Here is a 20220-nt window from a genome sequence, read left to right as displayed (position 1 = left end):
ACCACTTCGCGGCTGAGCTATTGTTGCTCTTAGACGTTTCCACTTCACAATAACAGCACTTACAGTTGACCAGGGCAGCTCTAGCAGGGACGAAATTTGACTTGTTGGAAAGGTGGCATCCTATGACTGTGCCACATTGAAAGTCACTGAGCACTTCAGTACGGGCCATTCTACTGACAATGTTTGTCTATGGAGATTGCATGGCTGTGTGCTCGATTTTATACACCTGTCAGCAACAGGTGTGGCTGAAATAGCCGAAACCACTAATTTGAAGGGGTGTCCACATACTTTTGTATACATAGTGTATGATTGAACATGGACTCAAGTGGGGCAGATATAGTAGTGAAAAGGTCTGAGATTTCTAATCAACCACTCTGGATCCACTGTGTGCATAAAAGTTTAGACCTGCAAATTGAAGTCACCAGCCACCTATGCAGACTGGGTCTTGAGGTACAGATAGGCACTCTCCAGAAGAGTACCAGATGTCTGGTGATGATATTTGTACATCTGTGGTTGTTCCATGGTTCTACTGTGTGTGTGTGTCTCTCTCTCTCTCTCTCTCTCTCTCTCTCTCTCTCTCTCTCTCTCTCTCTCTCTCTCTCTCTCTCTCTCTCTCTCTCTCTCTCTCTCTCTCTCTCTCTCTCTCTCTCTCTCTCTCTCTCTTTCTCAATAATTCATCAGCCATAGAGACAAAGCCTACATCTCATCATCTTCAAAAAGCCTTTACTCCTCTTGCTCTGACATCTTCAGTAATGGCCAACTAGGTTTATACAGTATTTACACTGCAAAGATACCAAAAGAGCCAGACCATGAAAGGACAAATCCAGTTGAAAAAGGACAAATCCATCCCAAAGGCCATCCATTAGGTTCATTGTGCTCCAGTTAACAGCCAATGTCATATCAGTTGACCAGATGGGGGCGCACGGGATCTAAATAAAGTGCATTGTGCGCACAGACAGACGCGGGAAGGAGAGGACTTCATGAGGGTTTTCATCCCAACTCGCTACAGTCGATTCTGAACTTTCGGACCTGAGGGTGCTGGAGGACGCTGTCGCAGCTTTTCTTCTCTCCTCAATTTCAACACGCGTGGATCGAAGTCAACTTAATATGAAAACATGTCTGTAAATGAAATGTACGTTTTCCGACCATTCAAGTTGATTGCTTTACTTTGTGTATTTCTGGCATTGTGTCTGGACATCGTAGCGTTATTGAGTCCAGCCTGGGTAACGGCAGAGCGGTTTTCTTTGTCGCTATGGGAATCATGCACTGAAACAGAGGCTGGCTGGAGATGCCTTTCCACCCTCACATCTGGTAAGAAGCATGATTTTTTTCTCAAATTCTTCTGTATGTTGATGTAAATGATGACTTTCAAGTGGTTTTCTATCCAGATGAAAAGGGATCCCCAAAATGAGTTATAATCCTTGTCTCCCAAAATAATGTAGAAGTATGTTGGCAGCGAATGAAAAGGGACTATTACTATAGGAACCCAAAAATTGTGATATTGGTATTTTTTATGCTTTAAATCCCTGCTCTTAAGGCCCATTATCTATAACAAACTCTATAAAACATGGCTAAAGACCTAAAGCCTGATATAGCCTACACGCCATGGCATAGAAATTGGGGGTCTTCTGATGCGGTTGTTTCTCTTTCTCAACCTTGTTGAAGTTCTATAGCATACACATACATATTATAGACTTATCCAGATGGATACAGAAACAATGCGTAAAGCAATCGGATTATAGTGAGAGAAATACCTGGAATTTACGGTGAATATCTACTGTATGTACATCATGGATGAAGAGATCAAACAATGGACCATTGTTAATGTACTGTAATTTGCTTGTTCAACATCGCTGTTGGTCCGGCTCCACAGATACACTTGCGTTCCAGGGGCAATATTTTGTAGCCTGGTTTCCTTCTCTGTTCAGCTATTCCACTCTTTGCCACTTGCCACTATTACATTCCACTCCTTGCCACTCCTGTCATGAGTGGAATATGTTTGCTAAGAATGTTTGTTGATCTGTTGTAATGTGAAGTTTTCTTTCTCAGCAGAGCGTTGTATTGCTGAGCAATTAGTCCCCATGATGTACCATCTGGGTGCTCCACTGACCTCTGTAGAGCTTTCCCACTGGGCACAGACGTCAGTTCAACGTCTAGGTTTGATTTAGCCTACATTTTGTTTTCCACGTTGATTCAATGTCATCACATAGATTTTTTGGGTTGAAATGACGTGGAAACCACGTTGATTCAGGCAGTTTTTGCCCAGTGGGTTGTGAATGCATAGCAGTGTTCCACCTATTCTTGCATTCCTCTGGTGGAGAGGGCACTCTTGCTTTGTTATCTCTTTTTGTGAGTCTCTCTCCCTCTCGCTCTCTTTAAATGGGGATAGAGGGGCCGTGGTTATGGCCTGAAAGCATCATCATAGATACATTTCACGGTTTAAGGAGGGATGTTCTCACGCATTCCGACATAGGCCTAAGCCACATATTTAGGGGCAACAACTCTAGTTGTTCCGTGATTGGCTCAGTTTGCTGTCACTCATGGGGACACACAATCTACAAGGAGAGCTAGAAAGTTCAAGCCCCCTTGGGTGCTGCCATAGATTTACATTAGAAGTGCCCATCCAAGAAGGCTCAAGGTCATTGGCCACAGATAAAATGATGTCAAATCATGTTATATCTACCGTAGATTTGATTGGACTTATCATGTCAACATCATACTTTCAAAATCTTAGCTAGCAAGCTAGCAGTCATCATCATGAATCAAGTCGACAATCTACTGGCAAATCCTTTTCAGTCATATGAAGATAAATTATAAATAAAACGTATCGGTGCTCATCGGCCATTGGACATAAACATTACACAACAAGTTGGAAATCGCAAATTCAACATTGAGTGGTTTGGAAGGAATCAGTGGCTAACTGCAAGCGTTGCAAAGTAATCACTATTTTGCTTCCCCTGCTATTCGGTGGAGAGGGTGTGTGGGTTTAAGTTTCTTTTTTCCAAGCTTAAATGGATAAACATTCACACGCAATACCATGGGCCACAAAAGGTTTAATACATTGGCCATGCTCTCAATCCAGCATGACTTCTGCCACGTTCAAAACAAATGGAAACTCTGAACTGGGAAATATCAGAATTCAGTGTGTTCAAGACAACTGGGAACTTGGAAAAAAACAGGCTCCGACTAGGAAAACACGTTTTGAACAGTCATCCAACTCAGAATTCCAAGTCGGGAACTCAAGCCTCTTTCTAGAGCTCCGACCTGAAGATCACTGACGTCATGATTCGACCTTGTTTTTTCCAGAGTTCCCAGTTGTCTTGAAAGCACCATAAATCCAGAGAATGCCAGACTTTGATGACTAAGTTTCATGACAAAATCTTCCCACAAGAAGGACCGCTGCGCCACCTTCCTGTTCAAGTAAGCACAGCACAATGGCATTCACGCCAGGGTAAGCCTATATGAAATACAGCCCTTATTTTAAGTGTTTCTAAAATCCCCTATGGGAAAAATGAATGGTGGAAAAACAAATGGAACCATTTCCCTGTTTGACATCTAGGTTGTATGGGTATTATGACACCTCCACTGTGGGGCTCTATTGTTGGTCTCGTTGAACATTACATGCTGCTTCCTTTGAGTTTCTTCCTTCTCCTCTACTGGTTCTCAGTATCTCAGTAGCTGTTTTGGCTGAGCCTCCCAGCAGAGTAGAATGTGCTGTTAGGGAAAGCCTCAGTGAGGATGCTACTGCCACTGCAGCCAGCTTTATTACTGCCTCAAGGCTCCAGCACAGAGCAGAGCAAAGAGGCTGGTAGGACACCAGATGGGTGCTGTGATCAGGAGAGGCAGGTTAACCCTGGCTGTCTCCTCTGATAGGACCCTCTCGCTCAGTTCTGTGCCCTCCCCTGTTGTGCCCAGCCAGCCACACCCTCTCCCAGCTTGATGGTCTGTCTCTGTCAGACAAACAGAAAAAACACTGTAGGGGGAGGTTATCTTCTGCACTGTTCAACCATTCCAGTAAATGTGGAGGAGGAGTTAAGATGGAGTGTCGCCTTGTTAATATTCCGGATGGAAACAACTTCAGAGAGCAAGGTAGCACGTGTCGTAGCTAGCTGCTAGCCAGATATTAGCTAGCACTATCTAGCGATAATGGAATCTCCGACAAAGTTGACACCTACAAAATTGGTATGTGGTGTCTTTCGACTTTGTGGCAAGAACTTCATCTCGAAGACAGACATTACATTTGACATTTTCGTCATTTAGCAGACGCTCTTATCCAGAGCGACTTACAAATTGGTGCATTCACCTTATGATAGTCAGTGGGACAACCACTTTACCCTTTTTTTTTTTTTTTGGGGGTGTGGGGTAAGGGGGGGTAGAAGGATTACTTTATCCTATCCCAGGTATTCCTTAAAGAGGTGGGGTTTCAAGTGTCTCCTGAAGGTGGTGAGTGACTCCGCTGTCCTGGCGTTGTGAGGGAGCTTGTTCCACCATTGGGGTGCCAGAGCAGCGAATAGCTTTGACTGGGCTGAGCGGGAACTGTGCTTCCGCAGAGGTAGGGGGGCCAGCAGGCCAGAGGTGAATGAACGCAATGCCCTCGTTTGGGTGTAGGGACTGATCAGAGCCTGAAGGTAAGGAGGTGCCGTTCCCCTCACAGCTCCGTAGGCAAGCACCATGGTCTTGTAGCAGATGCAAGCTTCAACTGGAAGCCAGTGGAGTGTGCGGAGGAGCAGGTGACGTGAGAGAACTTGGGAAGGTTGAACACCAGACGGGCTGTGGCGTTCTGGATGAGTTGTAGGGGTTTAATGGCACAGGCAGGGAGTCCAGCCAACAGCGAGTTGCAGTAATCCAGACGGGAGATGACAAGTGCCTGGATTAGGACCTGTGCCGCTTCCTGTGTAAGGCAGGGTCGTACTCTGCAAATGTTGTAGAGCATGAACCTACAGGATCGGGTCACCGCCTTGATGTTAGCGGAGAACGACAGGGTGTTGTCCAGGGTCACGCCAAGGCTCTTTGCACTCTGGAAGGAGCACACACCAGAGTTGTCAACCGTGATGGCGAGATCATGGAACGGGCAGTCCTTCCCCGGGAGGAAGAGCAGCTCCGTCTTGCCGAGGTTCAGCTTGAGGTGGTGATCCGTCATCCACACTGATATGTCTGCCAGACATGCAGAGATGTGATTCACCACCAGGTTATCAGAAGGGGGAAAGGAGAAGATTAATTGTGTGCCGTCTGCGTAGCAATGATAGGAGAGGCCATGTGAGGATATGACAGAGCCAAGTGACTTGGTGTATAGCGAGAATAGGAGAGGGCCTAGCACTGAGCCCTGGGGGACACCAGTGGTGAGAGCACGTGGTGCGGAGACAGATTCTCGCCACGCCACCTGGTAGGAGTGACCTGTCAGGTAGGACGCAATCCAAGAGTGAGCCGCGCCGGAGATGCCCAACTCGGAGAGGGTGGAGAGGAGGATTTGATAGTTCACAGTATCAAAGGCAGCAGATAGGTCTAGAAGGACGAGAGCAGAGGAGAGAGAGTTAGCTTTAGCAGTGCGGAGAGCCTCCGTGACACAGAGAAGAGCAGTCTCAGTTGAATGACCAGTCTTGAAACCTGACTGGTTTGGATCAAGAAGGTCATTCTGAGAGAGATAGCAAGAGAGTTGGCTAAAGACGGCACGCTCAAGAGTTTTGGAGAGAAAAGAAAGAAGCGATACTGGTCTGTAGTTGTTGACATCGGAGGGATCGAGTGTAGGTTTTTTGAGAAGGGGTGCAACTCTTGCTCTCTTGAAGACGGACTACCTATAGTCATCCACTATATGTTTCACCGGAGACTGTAAACAGCGAGGCGCACGTACAAAGCGGAAGTGGCGTCACAGGCTCTCTTCCTTTTCCCCTGAAAACCGTATGTTTCCGTTTTGTAACGACCCTGCGGAGGGTGCTGTCAGACAAAAAGCTGTCACATTATAAGCTTCTGTGATAGATCTCCTTCCCTCTGTTGTTCCCTGGGCAGTGAGAGAGAACATCTGCCTGCCTGGCGGAGCTCATTAGGACCAGGGCTTCTGGGTGCAGGGGCATGGTGGGGTTAACACTACAGGAGACAAAGGAGAAGGTGACCTGGGGGGCGAGAAAGACATGACAGAGCTCATTATCTGCCTCCAGTGGAGCTTCTCTCTGTTCTCTGAGGCGAGCCAGCCAACCGAGACGCAACAGACCTGAGGGAGAACTGAACAGTCAGCTGGATTTTGGAGCGCTGCACCTTGGCTCTATCTGCACAGCCAGAACCTGGACAGAGGAGAGGCAGAGGCAGATGAGATGTATGAGATGGAAGAAAGTGTTTTGCACGTGGTCAAGTGAGCATGTTTGAAGTAGCTTTGTGGATCAAGCTCCCTTCACTGTCTAAATTAAAACACTAGAGAGAACTGTGTATGTTGGGGAATTTTGAACTCTTTCTTGACCACAAATACACACACACGTGTTTTGTGTTGTAACAAGTAGGCTTGTTTCCTGTTTGTCTCTCATCACTGGTCTGAGTTTATGGGGGATCCATTCAATTCCACCATACAGCCATACACTACATGACCAAAAGTATGTGGACACCTGCTTGTCAAACATCTCATTGCAGAATCATGGGCATTAATATGGAGTTGGTCCCCCCTTTGCTGCTATAACGGGTCCGCGGTCCGTAACGGGTCCGCGGTCAAACGACCACCCCTCATCACTGTCAAACGCTCCCTAAAACACTTTAGCGAGCAGGCCTTCCTAATTGACCTGGCCCAGGTATCCTGGATGGATATAGATCTCATTCCGTCAGTAGAGGATGCCTGGTTGTTCCTTAAAAGTAATTTCCTCTCAATCTTAAATAAACATGCCCCATTCAAAAAATACAGAACTAAGAACCGATATAGCCCCTGGTTCTCCTCAGACTTGACTGCCCTTGACCAGCACAAAAACATCCTGTGGCGTACTGCATTAGCATCAAATAGCCCCCGTGATATGCAACTTTTCAGGGAAGTTAGGAACCAATATACACAAGCAGTCAGGAAAGCAAAGGCTAACTTTTTCAAACAGAAATTTGCATCCTGTAGCACTAACTCCAAAAAGTTTTGGGACACTGTAAAGTCCATGGAGAATAAGAGCACTTCCTCCCAGTTGCCCACTGCACTGAGGCTAGGAAACACTATCACCACCGATAAATCTACAATAATCGAGAATTTCAACAAGCACTTTGCTACAGCTGGCCATGCTTTCCATCTGGCTACCACTACCCCGGCCACCAACTCTGCACCCTCCGCTGCAACTTGCCCATGCCCCCCCCGCTTCTCCTTCACACAAATTGTTTTGAAAGAGCTGCAAAATCTGGACCCCTACAAATCAGCGGGGCTAGACAATCTGGACCCTTTCTTTCTAAAACTAGCCGCCGAAATTGTCGCAACCCCTATTACTAGTCTGTTCAACCTCTCTTTCATAACGTCTGAGATCCCCAGAGATTGGAAAGCTGCCGCGGTCATCCCCCTCTTCAAAGGGGGTGACACTCTAGATCCAAACTGCTACAGACCTATATCCATCCTGCCCTGCCTTTCGAAAGTATTTGAAAGCCAAGTTAACAAACAGATCACCGACCATTTCGAATACCACCGTACCTTCTCCGCTATGCAATCCGGTTTCCGAGCTGGTCATGGGTGCACTTCAGCCACGCTCAAGGTCCTAAACGATATTATAACCGCGATTGATAATAGACAGTACTGTGCAGCCGTCTTCATCAACCTGGCCAAGGCTTTCGACTCTGTCAACCACCGCATTCTTATTGGCAGACTAAATAGCCTTGGTTTCTCAAATGACTGCCTCGCCTGGTTCACCAACTACTTTTCAGATAGAGTTCAGTGTGTCAAATCGGAGGGCCTGTTGTCTGGACCTATGGCAGTATCTATGGGGGTGCCACAGGGTTCAATTCTTGGGCCGACACTTTTCTCCGTGTATATCAATGATGTCGCTCTTGCTGCTGGTGACTCTCAGATCCACCTCTCACGCAGACGACACCATTTTGTATACATCTGGCCCTTCATTGGACACTGTGTTAACAAACCTCCAAACGAGCTTCAATGCCATACAACACTCCTTCAGTAGCCTCCAACTGCTCTTAAACACTAGTAAAACTAAATGCATGCTTTTCAATCGAACGCTGCTGGCACCCGCACACCCGACTAGAATCACCACTCTCGACGGGTCTGACCTAGAGTATGTGGACAACTACAAATACCTAGGTGTCTGGTTAGACTGTAAACTATCCTTCCAGACTCACATAAAGAATCTCCAATCCAAAGTTAAATCTAGAATCAGCTTCCTATTTCGCAACAAAGCCTCCTTCACTCATGCTGCCAAACATGCCCTCGTAAAACTGACTATCCTACCGATCCTTGACTTCGGCGATGTCATTTACAAAATAGCCTCCAACACTCTACTCAGCAAATTGGATGTAGTCTATCACAGTGCCATCCGTTTTGTCTCCAAGGCCCCATACACTACCCACCACTGTGACCTGTACGCTCTTGTTGGCTGGTCCTCACTACATGTTCGTCGTCAAACCCACTGGCTCCAGGCCATCTATAAATCACTACTAGGCAAATCCCCGCCTTATCTTAGCTCATTGGTCACCATAGCAGCACCCACCCGTAGTCTGCGCTCCAGCAGGTATATCTCACTGGTCATTCCCAAAGCCAACACCTCCTTTGGCCGCCATTCCTTCCAGTTCTCTGCTGCCAATGACTGGAACGAATTGCAAAAATCTCTGAAGCTGGAGACTCTTATCTCCCTCACTAACTTTAAGCATCAGTTGTCAGAGCACCTTACCGATCACTGCACCTGTACACAGCCCATCTGAAATTAGCCCACCCAACTACCTCATCCCTATATTGTTATTTATTTTGCTCTTTTGCACCCCAGTATCTCTATTTGCACATAATCTCTTGCACATCTAGCATTCCAGTGTTAATACTATTGTAATTATTTTGCAATATAGCCTATTTTTTGCCTTACCTCCATAACTTGCTACATTTGCACACACTGTATATATATTTTATGTTGTATTTTTGACTTTATGTTTTTTTACCCCATATGTACCCCATATGTTTTTTTACCCCTGTGTTGTTTTTATCGCACTGCTTTGCATTATCTTGGCCAGGTCGCAGTTGTAAATGAGAATTTGTTCTCAACTGGCTTACCTGGTTAAATAAAGGTGAAATAAATAAAAATTAAAAATAACAGCCTCCAGCCTTCTGGGAAGGCTTTCCACTAGATGTTAGAACATTGCTGCTGGGACTTGCTTCCATTCAGCCACAAGAGCATTAGTGAGGTCGGGCACTGATGTTGGGTGATTAGGCCTGGTTCACAGATGGCGTTCCAATTCATCCCAAAGGTGTTCGATGGGGTTGAGGTCAGGGCTCTGTGCAGGCCAGTCAAGTATGGACCTCGCTTTGTGCATGGTGGCATTGTCATTCTGGAACAGGAAAGGGCCTTCCCCAAACTGTTGCCACAAAGTTGGTAGCACAGAATCGTCTAGGATGACATTGTATGCTGTAGCGTTAAGATTTCCCTTCACTGGTACTAAGGGGCCTAGCCCGAACCATGAAAAACAGCCCCAGACCATTATTCCTCCTCCATCAAACTTTACAGTTGGCACTATGCACTCGGGCAGGTAGCGTTCTCCTGGCAGCCGCCAAACCCAGATTCGTCCGTCGGACTGCCAGATGGTGAAGCATGTTTCATCACTCCAGAGAAGGAGTTTCCACTGCTCCAGAGTCCAAAGATGGCGAGTTTTACACCACTCCAGCCGACGCTTGGCATTGCGCAAGGTGATCTTAGGCTTGTTCGGCCATGGAAACCCATTTTACGAAGGTCCCGACAAACAATTATTGTGCTGACGTTGCTTCCAGAGGCAGTTTGGAACTCGGTAGTGAGCACTGCAACCGAGGACAGACGATTTTTACGTGCTTCAGCACTCGGTGGTCCCGTTCTGTGAGCTTGTGTGGCCTACCACTTCGTGGCTGAGCCGTTGTTGCTCTTAGACGTTTCCACTTCACAATAACAGCACTTACAGTTAACCGGGGCAGCTCTATCAGGGCAGAAATTTTATGAACTGACTTATTGGAAAGGTGGCATCCTATGACGGTGCCATGTTGAAAGTCACTGAGCTCTTCAGTAAGGCCATTCTACTGCCAATCTATGGAGATTGCATGGCTGTGTGCTCGATTTTATACACCTGTCAGCAATGGGTGTGGCTGAAATAGCAGAATCCACTAATCTGAAGGGGTGTCCACATACTTTTGTATATATGGTGTATTTCAGTGAGTGATTAGAGTAGGAGTACCCTGTGAATCAATATTGGTGATGGTCGTTTGTAACATGTGTCTCCTCCTGCAGACTGGCAGATAGCCACCCTCGTGCTGCTGCTGGCCGGTGCTGCAGTGACTCTGGTGGCCTTCCTGGTGGCCCTCATCTCCCTGTGCCGGGGGACACACAGAAGGCACTACCGCACAGTAGCCGTGTTCATGTTCACTGCAGGTGAGTCCACCATACCTAAACCATCACAAACCCAACAAACCAATCCCTATTCGATCTGGCGCCGACGAAGATGGCGGCCTCGCGACTATCTCTTAGGAAACTTTGCAGTATTTTGTTTTTTTATGTATTATTTTTTACATTATTAGCTCAGAAAGTGTTTTGTATCATTACATACAGCTGGGGAAAACTATTGGATATCAGAGCGGCGGTAACTCACCAGCATTATGACCAGGAATACGACTTTCACGAAGCAGATCCTTTGTTTGCTCTCCCAAGGACAACTGAACTGATTCCAGCGGCTGACCCAAAACATCGCCGGCGGAGGAGAGGCACTCGGAGCGGCCTGCTGGTTCGACTTAGGAGGCACACACACCAACCACCGCTTCCAAGTATACTACTCGCTAATGTTCAGTCTCTGGTTAACAACGTCAACGAACTCCGAGCAAGGATTTCTTTCCAGAGAGACATCAAGGCCTGTAACAGACTTTGTTTCACAGAAACATGGCTGTCTTGGGATATTCTGTCGAAATCGGTCCAGCCAGAGGGGTTCTCAGTTCATCGCGCAGACAGGAATAAAAATCTCTCCGGGAAGCAGAAGGGCGGAGGTGTGTGTTTCATGACATACAGGAACTCGAGTCCTTTTGTTCACCTGACCTAGAATATCTCACAATCAAATGCCGACCGTATTATCTCCCAAGATAATTTTCTTCGGTTATAGTCACGGCCGTGTATATCCCCCCTCAAGCCGATACCACGACGGCCCTCAAAGAACTTCACTGGACCTTATGCAAACTGGAAACCACATAACCTGAGGCTGCATTTATTGTAGCCAGGGATTTTAACAAAGCAAATTTGAGGACTAGGCTGCCGAAGTTCTATCAACATATCGACTGTTGTACTCGCGCTGCCAAAATCCTTGACCATTGCTATTCGAACTTCCGGGATGGTTATAAGGCCCTCCCCCGCCCTCCTTTCGGCAAATCTGACCACGACTCCATTTTGCTCCTCCCTTCCTATAGGCAGAAACTCAAAAAAGAAATACCCGTGCTAAGGACTATTCAACGCTGGTCTGACCAATCGGAATCCACGCTTCAAGATTGTTTTGATCACGCGGACTGGGCTATGTTCCGGGTAGCTTCCGGAAATAATTTAGATGAATACACTGAAACTGTGACTAAGTTTATCAGGAAGTGTATAGGTGATGTTGTGCCCACTGTGACTATTAAAACCTACCCTAACCAGAAACCATGGATGGATGGCAGCATTCGCACAAATCTGAAAGCGTGAACCACCGCATTCAACCATGGTAAGGTGACTGGGAATATGGCAGAATACAAACAGTGTAGCTACTCACTCCGCAAGGCAATTAATAGGGCAAAACATCAGTATAGAGACAAAGTGGAGTCGCAATTCAATGGCTCAGACACGAGACGTATGTGGCAGGGTCTACAGACAATCATGGACTACAAAAGGAAAACCAGCCACGTCGACGACACCGACGTCTCGCTTCCAAACAAGCTAAACACCATCTTCGCCCGCTTTGAGGATAACACAGTGCCACTGACGAGGCCCACTACCAAGGACTGTGGCCTCTCCTTTTCCGTGGCCGACGTGATTAAGATATTTAAGCATGTTAACCCCCGCAAGGCTGCCGGCCCAGACGGCATCCCTAGCCGCGTCCTCAGAGCATGCGCAGACCAACTGGCTGGTGTGTTTATGGACATATTCAATCTCTCCCTTTCCCAGTCGGCTGTTTCCACATGCTTCAAGGTGTGTTTCATTGTTCCTGTACCCAAGAAAGCAAAGGTAACTGAACTAAATGACTATCGCCCTGTAGCACTCACCTCTGTCATCATGAAGTGCTTTGAGAGACTAGTCAAGGATCATATCACCTCTACCTTACCTGTCACCCTAGACCCACTTCAATTTGCTTACCACCCCAATAGATCCACAGACGATGCAATTGCCATCACACTGCACACTGCCCTATCCCATCTGGACAAGAGGAATACCTATGTAAGAATGCTGTTCATTGACTATAGCTTAGCATTCAACACCATAGTACCCTCCAAGCTCATCATTAAGCTCGAGGTCCTGGGTCTGAACCCCGCCTTGTGCATCTGGGTCCTGGACTTCCTGACGGGCCGCCACCAGGTGGTGAAGGTAGGAAACAACATCTCCACTTCGCTGATCCTCAACACTGGGGCCCCACAAGGGTGCGTGCTCAGCCCCCTCCTGTACTCCCTGTTCACCCATGACTGCATGGCCAAGCACGCCTCCAACTCAATCATCAAGTTTGCAGACGACACAACAGATGACGAGACCGCCTACAGGGAGGGGGTGAGGGCTCTGGGAGTGTGGTGCCAGGAAAATAACCTCTCACTCAACGTCAACAAAACAAAGGAGATGATCGTGGACTTCAGGAAACAGCAGAGTGTGCACCCCCCTATCCACATAGACGGGACCTCAGTGGAGAAGGTGGAAAGCTTCAAGTTCCTTGGCGTACACATCACCGACAAACTGAAATGGACCACCCACGCAGACAGTGTGGTGAAGAAGGCACAACAGAGCCTCTTCAACCTCAGGAGGCTGAAGAAATGCGGCTTGGCACCTAAAACCCTCACAAACCTTTACAGATGCACAATTGAGAGCATCCTGTCGGGCTGTATCACCGCCTGGTACGGCAACTGCACCGCCCGCAACCGCAGGGCTCTCCAGAGGGTGGTGCAGTCTGCCGAACGCATTACCGGGGGCAAACTACCCGCCCTCCAAGACACATACAGCACCCGATGTCACAGGAAGGCCAAAAAGATCATTAAGGACATCAACCACCCGAGCCACTGCCTGTTCACCCCGCTATCATCCAGAAGGCGAGGTCAGTACAGGTGCATCAAAGCAGGGACCGAAAGAATGAAAAACAGCTTCTATCTCAAGGCCATCAGACTGTTAAATAGCCATCACTAGCACATTAGAGGCTGCTGCTGCCTATTGAAATCACTGGCCACTTTAAGAAATGGAACACTAGTCACTTTAATAATGTTTACATATCTTGCACTACTCATCTCATATGTATATACTACATTATATTCTATAATATTCTACTGTATCCTAGTCCATGCCGCTCTGTCATTGCTTATCCATATATGTATATTTTCTTAAATTCCATTCCTTACTAATTTTGTGTGTGTATTGGGTATATGTTGTGAAATTGTTAGATATTACTTGTTAGATATTACTGCACTGTCGGAGCTAGAAGCGCAAGCATTTCGCTACACCCGCTATAACATCTGCTAAACACGTGTATGTGACAAATACGATTCGATTTGATTTGATTTGACTACATGAACACCATACAGGGACATACTGTGCCAAACACATACAAATCAAATCACATTTTAATCATCACATGCTTTGTAAAGAACAGGTGTAGACTAACAGTGAAATGCTTACTTACGGACCCTTCCCAACAATGCAGAAAGAAAATAGAGAAATAATAGAAAGGTAATAACACGTAATGCACAATGAGTAACAATAACTTGGCTATATACACGGGGTACCAGTACTGAGTCCATGTAATTGAGGTAGATATGTACATATAACTAGGAACAAAGTGAAAAGGCAACAAGATAGATAATAAACAGTAGCAGCAGCGTATGTGATGAGTCAGAAAATGAGTGCAAAAAGGGTCAATGCAGATAGTCCGGGTAGCTATTTGGTTAACTATTTAACTGACTATTAAGCAGTCTTATGGCTTGGGGTAGAAGCTGTTCAGGGTCCTGTTGGTTCCAGACTTTGTGCATCAGTACCACTTGCCGTGCGGTAGCAGAGAGAACAGAGAGAACAGTCTATGACTGGTATAGAAGTCCTGGATGGCAGAGAGCTCGGCCCCAGTGATGTATTGGGCCGTATGCACTACCCTCTGTAGCGCCTTGTGGTCGGATGCCAAGCAGTTGCCATACCAAGCGGTGATACAGCCAGTCAAGATGCTCTCAATGGTTCTACTGTATAACTTTTTGAGGAACTTTGGGCCTATATTTTCAGCCTCTTCACGACTGTGTTGGTGTTTGTGGACCATGATAGATCCTTAGTGATGTAGACACCAAGGAACTTGAAGCTCTCAACCCGCTCCACTACATCCCTGTCGATGTGAATAGGGGCATGCTCGGCCCTCCGTTTCCTGTAGTCTACGATCAGCTCCTTTGTCTTGCTGACGTTGCGGGAGAGGTTGTTGTCCTGGCACCACACTGGCAGGTCTCTGACCTCCTCCCTATGGGCTGTCTCATTGTCGTTGGTGATCAGGCCTACCACTAATGATGTTGTTGGAGTCATGTGTGGCCTCGCAGTCATGAATGAACAGAGAGTACAAGAGGGGACTAAGCACGCACCCCTGAGGGGCCCCTGTGTTGAGGGTCAGCGTGGCATATATGTTGTTGCCTACCCTCACCACCTGGGGGCGGCTCGTCAGGAAGTCCAGAATCCAGTTGCAGAGGGAGGTGTTCAGTCCCAGGGTCCTTAGCTTAGTGATGAGCTTGGAGGGGACTATGGTGTCAATGAACAGCATTTTCACATAGGCACAACATGGAGATACAGTATAATGCTTTCCCTCATACCACATTGGTCTCCATACAGACAGAATTCACAATTTCAGAACATAGTCAAGTTGTTTGCACAAAGCTAAATAGACTGAGACTGTGAGGGTGGAGAAGGAGAGGTTGGGGGGATGAGAGGGGAGTTGGAGTTGAGCTAACTCTTTCTGTGGTGAGGGATCTGCTGTGAAACCCAGAAAGCAGGCTGATGTGTGCCAAGAAAAAGCAGCCGCAGAATTTGCACAGTTACCAGTGAAGAGAGGAATGTATTCCTTCATGGATAATATCCAGGAAGAAAAAACTCATTCTCCCACAGCTCTCTCTGCTCGGTCTGCTCCCCCTCTCTCTGCTTGCACTCTCTGCTTCCTCTCGTCCCTCTCTCTGCTCTCTCTTTCTCTCTCTCCCCCTCTCAATGGTCTCTCTTTCATTTTCAGCTCTCTCTCTCTCTTTCCCCCTTTCTCTCTGCTCTCTCCTTCACTAGGCTTTTCCTTCTCAGGTTCAGGGAAAACACAATTAAGAGGCCATGCCGGAATGACAGTGCTGAGGAGCATTTAACTCTTAAAACTAACTAATTGTTCAAAACAAACTCATTTCACAATACTTTTTATCTGTCTTCTCTGAACTGTACTGTAGCAAATCAACAGCTGCATATTACTACCAATACATCGCCATATAAAACATCCACAGAGGGGACAAGCACAGTAAGCCAAATAAGGAAGCAATATTAAAACCAACATCGCTTTTTTCTGTTTGTTCTTGTAATGAAAAAGAGTGTGTGTGTGCATTTCTGTGTGTGTGTGTGTGTGTGTGTGTGTGTGCATGTTTGTGTGTGTGATGTCAGGAATAGAGCAGTGTGCAGTGCAATCAGTACATCTTGTGGTTTGAAAACAATGATGAAGCAGAGACAAAAGCCTTTGCCTGGTTTGTGCTATGTCCCACTTTCCCCAACATTCCCCAATATAAAACAAACTTATATAACAGACAGGCATCCTATTATTGAATTTATGTAGAATGAAAACAAATACCATTGCTCCCACTCCCGGCACTTTCTCGGGCCTAAACAAATATCTTTCCCAAGTTTTCTGCTTGGGAAGTTTTCTGCTTGGAGTCCATTGAGAGACAGGTGTCAGGATGTATACAAGCAACCATTGGTTCCATCAGCCAGTTACTTAGCCAGTTGCTCTTAGAAAAAGCCAAAAGGCCTCCAATACTGTAGGACCAGTATGTGGTGGGATAGATTGTGGTAGATGTAATGTCTGATGCTGTCGCTGTTTGTCATTTGCTAAGAAATGTGGGAGATGCAGTGTTTTCTTTCCCTCTCTGTAATTGCTTTCAGGCCTGTTAAGGATAAAGGTCTCCTTATGGCAGGAGAGCCCTCAGTCACAGGATGGAGGGGAGAGGGGGGCTGTGGTAAATGCCCCCAGTCAGAGAGAGAGGCTAAGATTCAGTGTTGTGCCTGTCTGCTGGCCAGAAGTACAGCCCCAGCCCAACCGCCTCAGTCTGGCCTCCGTCAACAGTCACGTTCCTGGGCTTATGTCTCATGCTCGCCCCCTCCTCTCCTCCAGGCCCCGCCGCCTTGTCCAGCAGGAAGTAAATAGATGGGGTCTCAGTAAAGTACACAATGTCCCCTCTCTGAGTCAGTCCACATATACACACACTCACACGTGCACATGCACACAGGGAAAAGGAACAGTAGTTAGAGAGAGCCCACACTGTGGTATTTCCTCTCCCCCTCTTTAAACATGACGCCTTACTGTTTGACCCTAAAAGTAGGAAGAAGACACATGCCTCACCGCACACACGTGAGTACACCCGTGTGTGTGTACACACACACACACACACACAGACTGACCAACGCTCACTCTGATTCATTGCCCACACAGTGACTGCTTCCCTGCTCTTAAATATATTTATTAGGAATGTGTTGACTCAGAATGTGAGGAATGTGATGTGAGGGATGAGTTTACACAATGTGACCAAAGTGAATCATAAAGTGAATAGTTATGTCTGTAGTGGTATTATAACCAATTTCAATCGACTGACATTGGTGACTATCCCATAGGATGAACAGGACACTCACTGAGCCTTATAACAGTCTAACAACTGTGTGGCAACTAGTGCGTCAAACCTTTCCTACTCCACATACAAAGTGCACAGAGAAACGTTAACACAGCATAGACATAATAAAAGTTCTGTCACTATAGGGATATTATAGAGTGACCCAATGTGTTTTCTATTATAAGCTCTGCCACCATAGGTCCGACCACAGTCCAGCGGAACACAACTTCACAAGTTATAAAGGCACACTTGTGGAACTTTTTACTTTTCTTTGGAAGTTCAGGATTATAGGCTTTGGCCACTTGACAGTATATGCCCACAAAGAGTTAGAATTATAATAGGCTTTTACCTACAGACTTCAGTTCAGCGTGTAACATGCTGGACCAGAATTGTTCACTACAATAATCCTATATTTAGGCTGTGGTCAATAAAGGCCAAGAATGTTCTGCCATAACCATACAACATATGGTAGAGCATTTCTCAGTGTCAACCCAAGGAGAATGCATTAGAACTTTATTAGAGAACTAGAGATTGGATACAGGATGCAGTAGTATGTTTTGTTTGTTTACTGAGTGGTGGAGCATGGGCGGCTGGGTTTGTTGTGCCTGTTAGTTGGCTGCTGGCTGCAGTAATGAGCAGCTGTTGGGTCTCTGAGGGAGGGGCACAGAGAGTGTGAGAGGAACCCAGGGGGATGAACAGGGTTTATAGAGTGTAGAGGACACTGAGGGGAGGGGGTGTGATAGGACCCCCTGGGTAGCGGCTGGTTGGGGTTCTATCACCCCCCTGCTAGCCTGGCTGTTGTTCCCTCTCTGACTCACACATGGCTCCAGTTTCCCATCAGCAGCCTTGGCATCACTAGCTCCCTACCTGCACACAGCTAGTCATTCATTCATACAACAAGGCAAGCAGAAGTGATGATGGCTAGCTGGTTCCCTTTTACCAGGACACATCTCAAATAGTTGGGCCCTATAAAATCTGTTTTATTTTTTGCATGATTCAGTTTTTTCACCCCAAATTCAGTTTTCTCCGTTTAGTTTTTCCCGGTTTTCGTTTTAAGTTTTCTCTTTCCAAATCACGTTTTTTAAATTGATTGAAAAACACCACAATTGAGAATTCTATGTCCACAACAATGCTTAAAACCACATCAGAAGACCACTTCTGGGAAAAATCTAAGAAATTTAGATTTTTGGGTGTAGTTACCCTTTAATGCAAGTATACACCAACAAGAGACTGTTGTTTGGTTAGTGAGGTTTCTGTAGCGCTCATGTGATTGCAGAGTTTGCAAAACAAATGGCCACTGGATTTATGCAGATAATAAAATAAAATAAAATAAAATGTTATTGGCCACATGCGCCGAATACAACAGGTGCAGACATTACAATGGAATGCTTACTTACAGCCCTTAACCAACCGTGCATTTATTTTTAATAAAAAAGTAGAATAAAACAACAAAAAAGTGTTGAGAAAAAAATAGCAGAAGTAAAATAAAATAACAGTAGGGAGGCTATATATACAGGGGGGTACCGGTGCAGAGTCAATGTGCGGGGGGCACCGGCTAGTTGAGGTAGTTGAAGTAATATGTACATGTGGGTAGAGTTAAAGTGACTATGCATAAATAATTAACAGAATAGCAGCAGCGTAAAAAGATGGGGTGCGGGGCAGTGCAAATAGTCCGGGTAGCCATGATTAGCTGTTCAGGAGTCTTATGGCTTGGGGATAGAAGCTGTTGAGAAGTCTTTTGGACCTAGACTTGGCACTCTGGTACCGCTTGCCGTGCGGTAGCAGAGAGAACAGTCTATGACTAGGGTGGCTGGAGTCTGACAATTTTGAGGGCCTTCCTCTGACACCGCCTGGTATAGAGGTCCTGGATGGCAGGAAGCTTGGCCCCAGTGATGTACTGGGCCGTACGCACTACCCTCTGTAGTGCCTTGCGGTCAGAGGCCAAGCAGTTGCCATACCAGGCGGTGATGCAACCAGTCAGGATGCTCTCGATGGTGCAGCTGTAGAATTTTTTGAGGATCTGAGGACCCATGCCAAATAATAATGATATCATTCTGCCAGGTAGGCATAGGCTACTTTGTAGTTGACATTTAATTGAGAAGGTTTTTGGGAATGCCTTTCCAGCTTCCAGAAGACAGTTGTCATTACATTAGCGTCATCGCTAATGGCTACACAAAGTGGTAGACAAACGCGCACACACAGACTGGGGCATTCCTGTGTCATTGCCTCTTCAGAAAGTTGAAGGAAAATACAAATCACTGATGCATTTTGTTAATGTCTTATGATAATCATGGGCATATTAATGAATGTTGTAATAAGTTCAATACATTTTTTTATTCCGTTTTAATGTCTGGATTCCGTGATTCTGTTGGCAACGTGGATTTTATAGGGCCCTAAAATAGTATACAGAGATAGGAGACGCACAAAGTCTAACTGTAAACATGTTCACATCTTTCTGTGGATTTCTTATCAAGATTTTTTCCCTTTCTTTCAGTGGTCCTTCAGGCCTGTGCACTGGTCCTCTACCCAATCAAGTTCATTGATGGAACAGTCCTGCAGACCTACCATGAGTTCAACTGGGGCTACGGACTGGGCTGGGGAGCCACCATCTTCATGCTAGGAGGAGGCATCCTCTTCTGCCTCCGGACGGACATGTATGAGGACGCTATGTACTGAGTCCTTTCTCTCTCCTTCTCCTACTCTCTCTATCTATCACACACACACACACACACACACACACACACACACACACACACACACACACACACACACAAACAAACAAACAAACAAACAAACAAACAAACAAACAAACAAACAAACAAACAAACAAATATTCACACTCATACTCTTGTACGACAACACACACACACACACACATAAACATACACACACATGTCCCCAAACTTCTTTCCTCTGCCCACATAGACAAGCTTAGATACCTACATATATCTCACAGACACCACTCCGTGCTGTTATTTATAGACAGGGTGTGAGGACCTATTCTAAGCCAGGGCTCCTGGCTCTGG

The 20220-nt window shown here is 46.3% G+C and overlaps 1 protein-coding gene across 1 annotated transcript; it reads left to right on the top strand.

Annotated features, from left to right (window-relative positions):
* The first annotated feature begins 986 nt into the window (after positions 1 to 986).
* LOC121579523 (transmembrane protein 47-like) lies at positions 987 to 19947 on the top strand. Its single transcript, XM_041894177.2, has 3 exons — positions 987 to 1311; positions 10410 to 10550; positions 19689 to 19947. The coding sequence occupies exons 1-3, from the start codon at positions 1116 to 1118 to the stop codon at positions 19868 to 19870; spliced, it is 519 nt and encodes a 172-aa protein (XP_041750111.1). The 5' UTR covers positions 987 to 1115; the 3' UTR covers positions 19871 to 19947.
* The last annotated feature ends 273 nt before the right edge of the window (positions 19948 to 20220 follow it).

The sequence above is a fragment of the Coregonus clupeaformis genome, chromosome 13, assembly GCF_020615455.1.
Source record: "Coregonus clupeaformis isolate EN_2021a chromosome 13, ASM2061545v1, whole genome shotgun sequence".
Taxonomy (NCBI): domain Eukaryota; kingdom Metazoa; phylum Chordata; class Actinopteri; order Salmoniformes; family Salmonidae; genus Coregonus; species Coregonus clupeaformis.
The sequence above is the reverse complement of the archived record's forward strand: the minus strand, read 5'-3'. Positions and strand labels throughout refer to the sequence as shown.

Coding starts and splice junctions, on each gene's coding strand:
- LOC121579523 (XM_041894177.2), top strand. CDS start 1,116: ATGTCTGTAAATGAAATGTACGTTTTCCGACCATTCAAGTTGATTGCT. Junction 1,312..10,409: donor CCTTTCCACCCTCACATCTG/GTAAGAAGCATG, acceptor CTCCTCCTGCAG/ACTGGCAGATAGCCACCCTC. Junction 10,551..19,688: donor CGTGTTCATGTTCACTGCAG/GTGAGTCCACCA, acceptor CCTTTCTTTCAG/TGGTCCTTCAGGCCTGTGCA.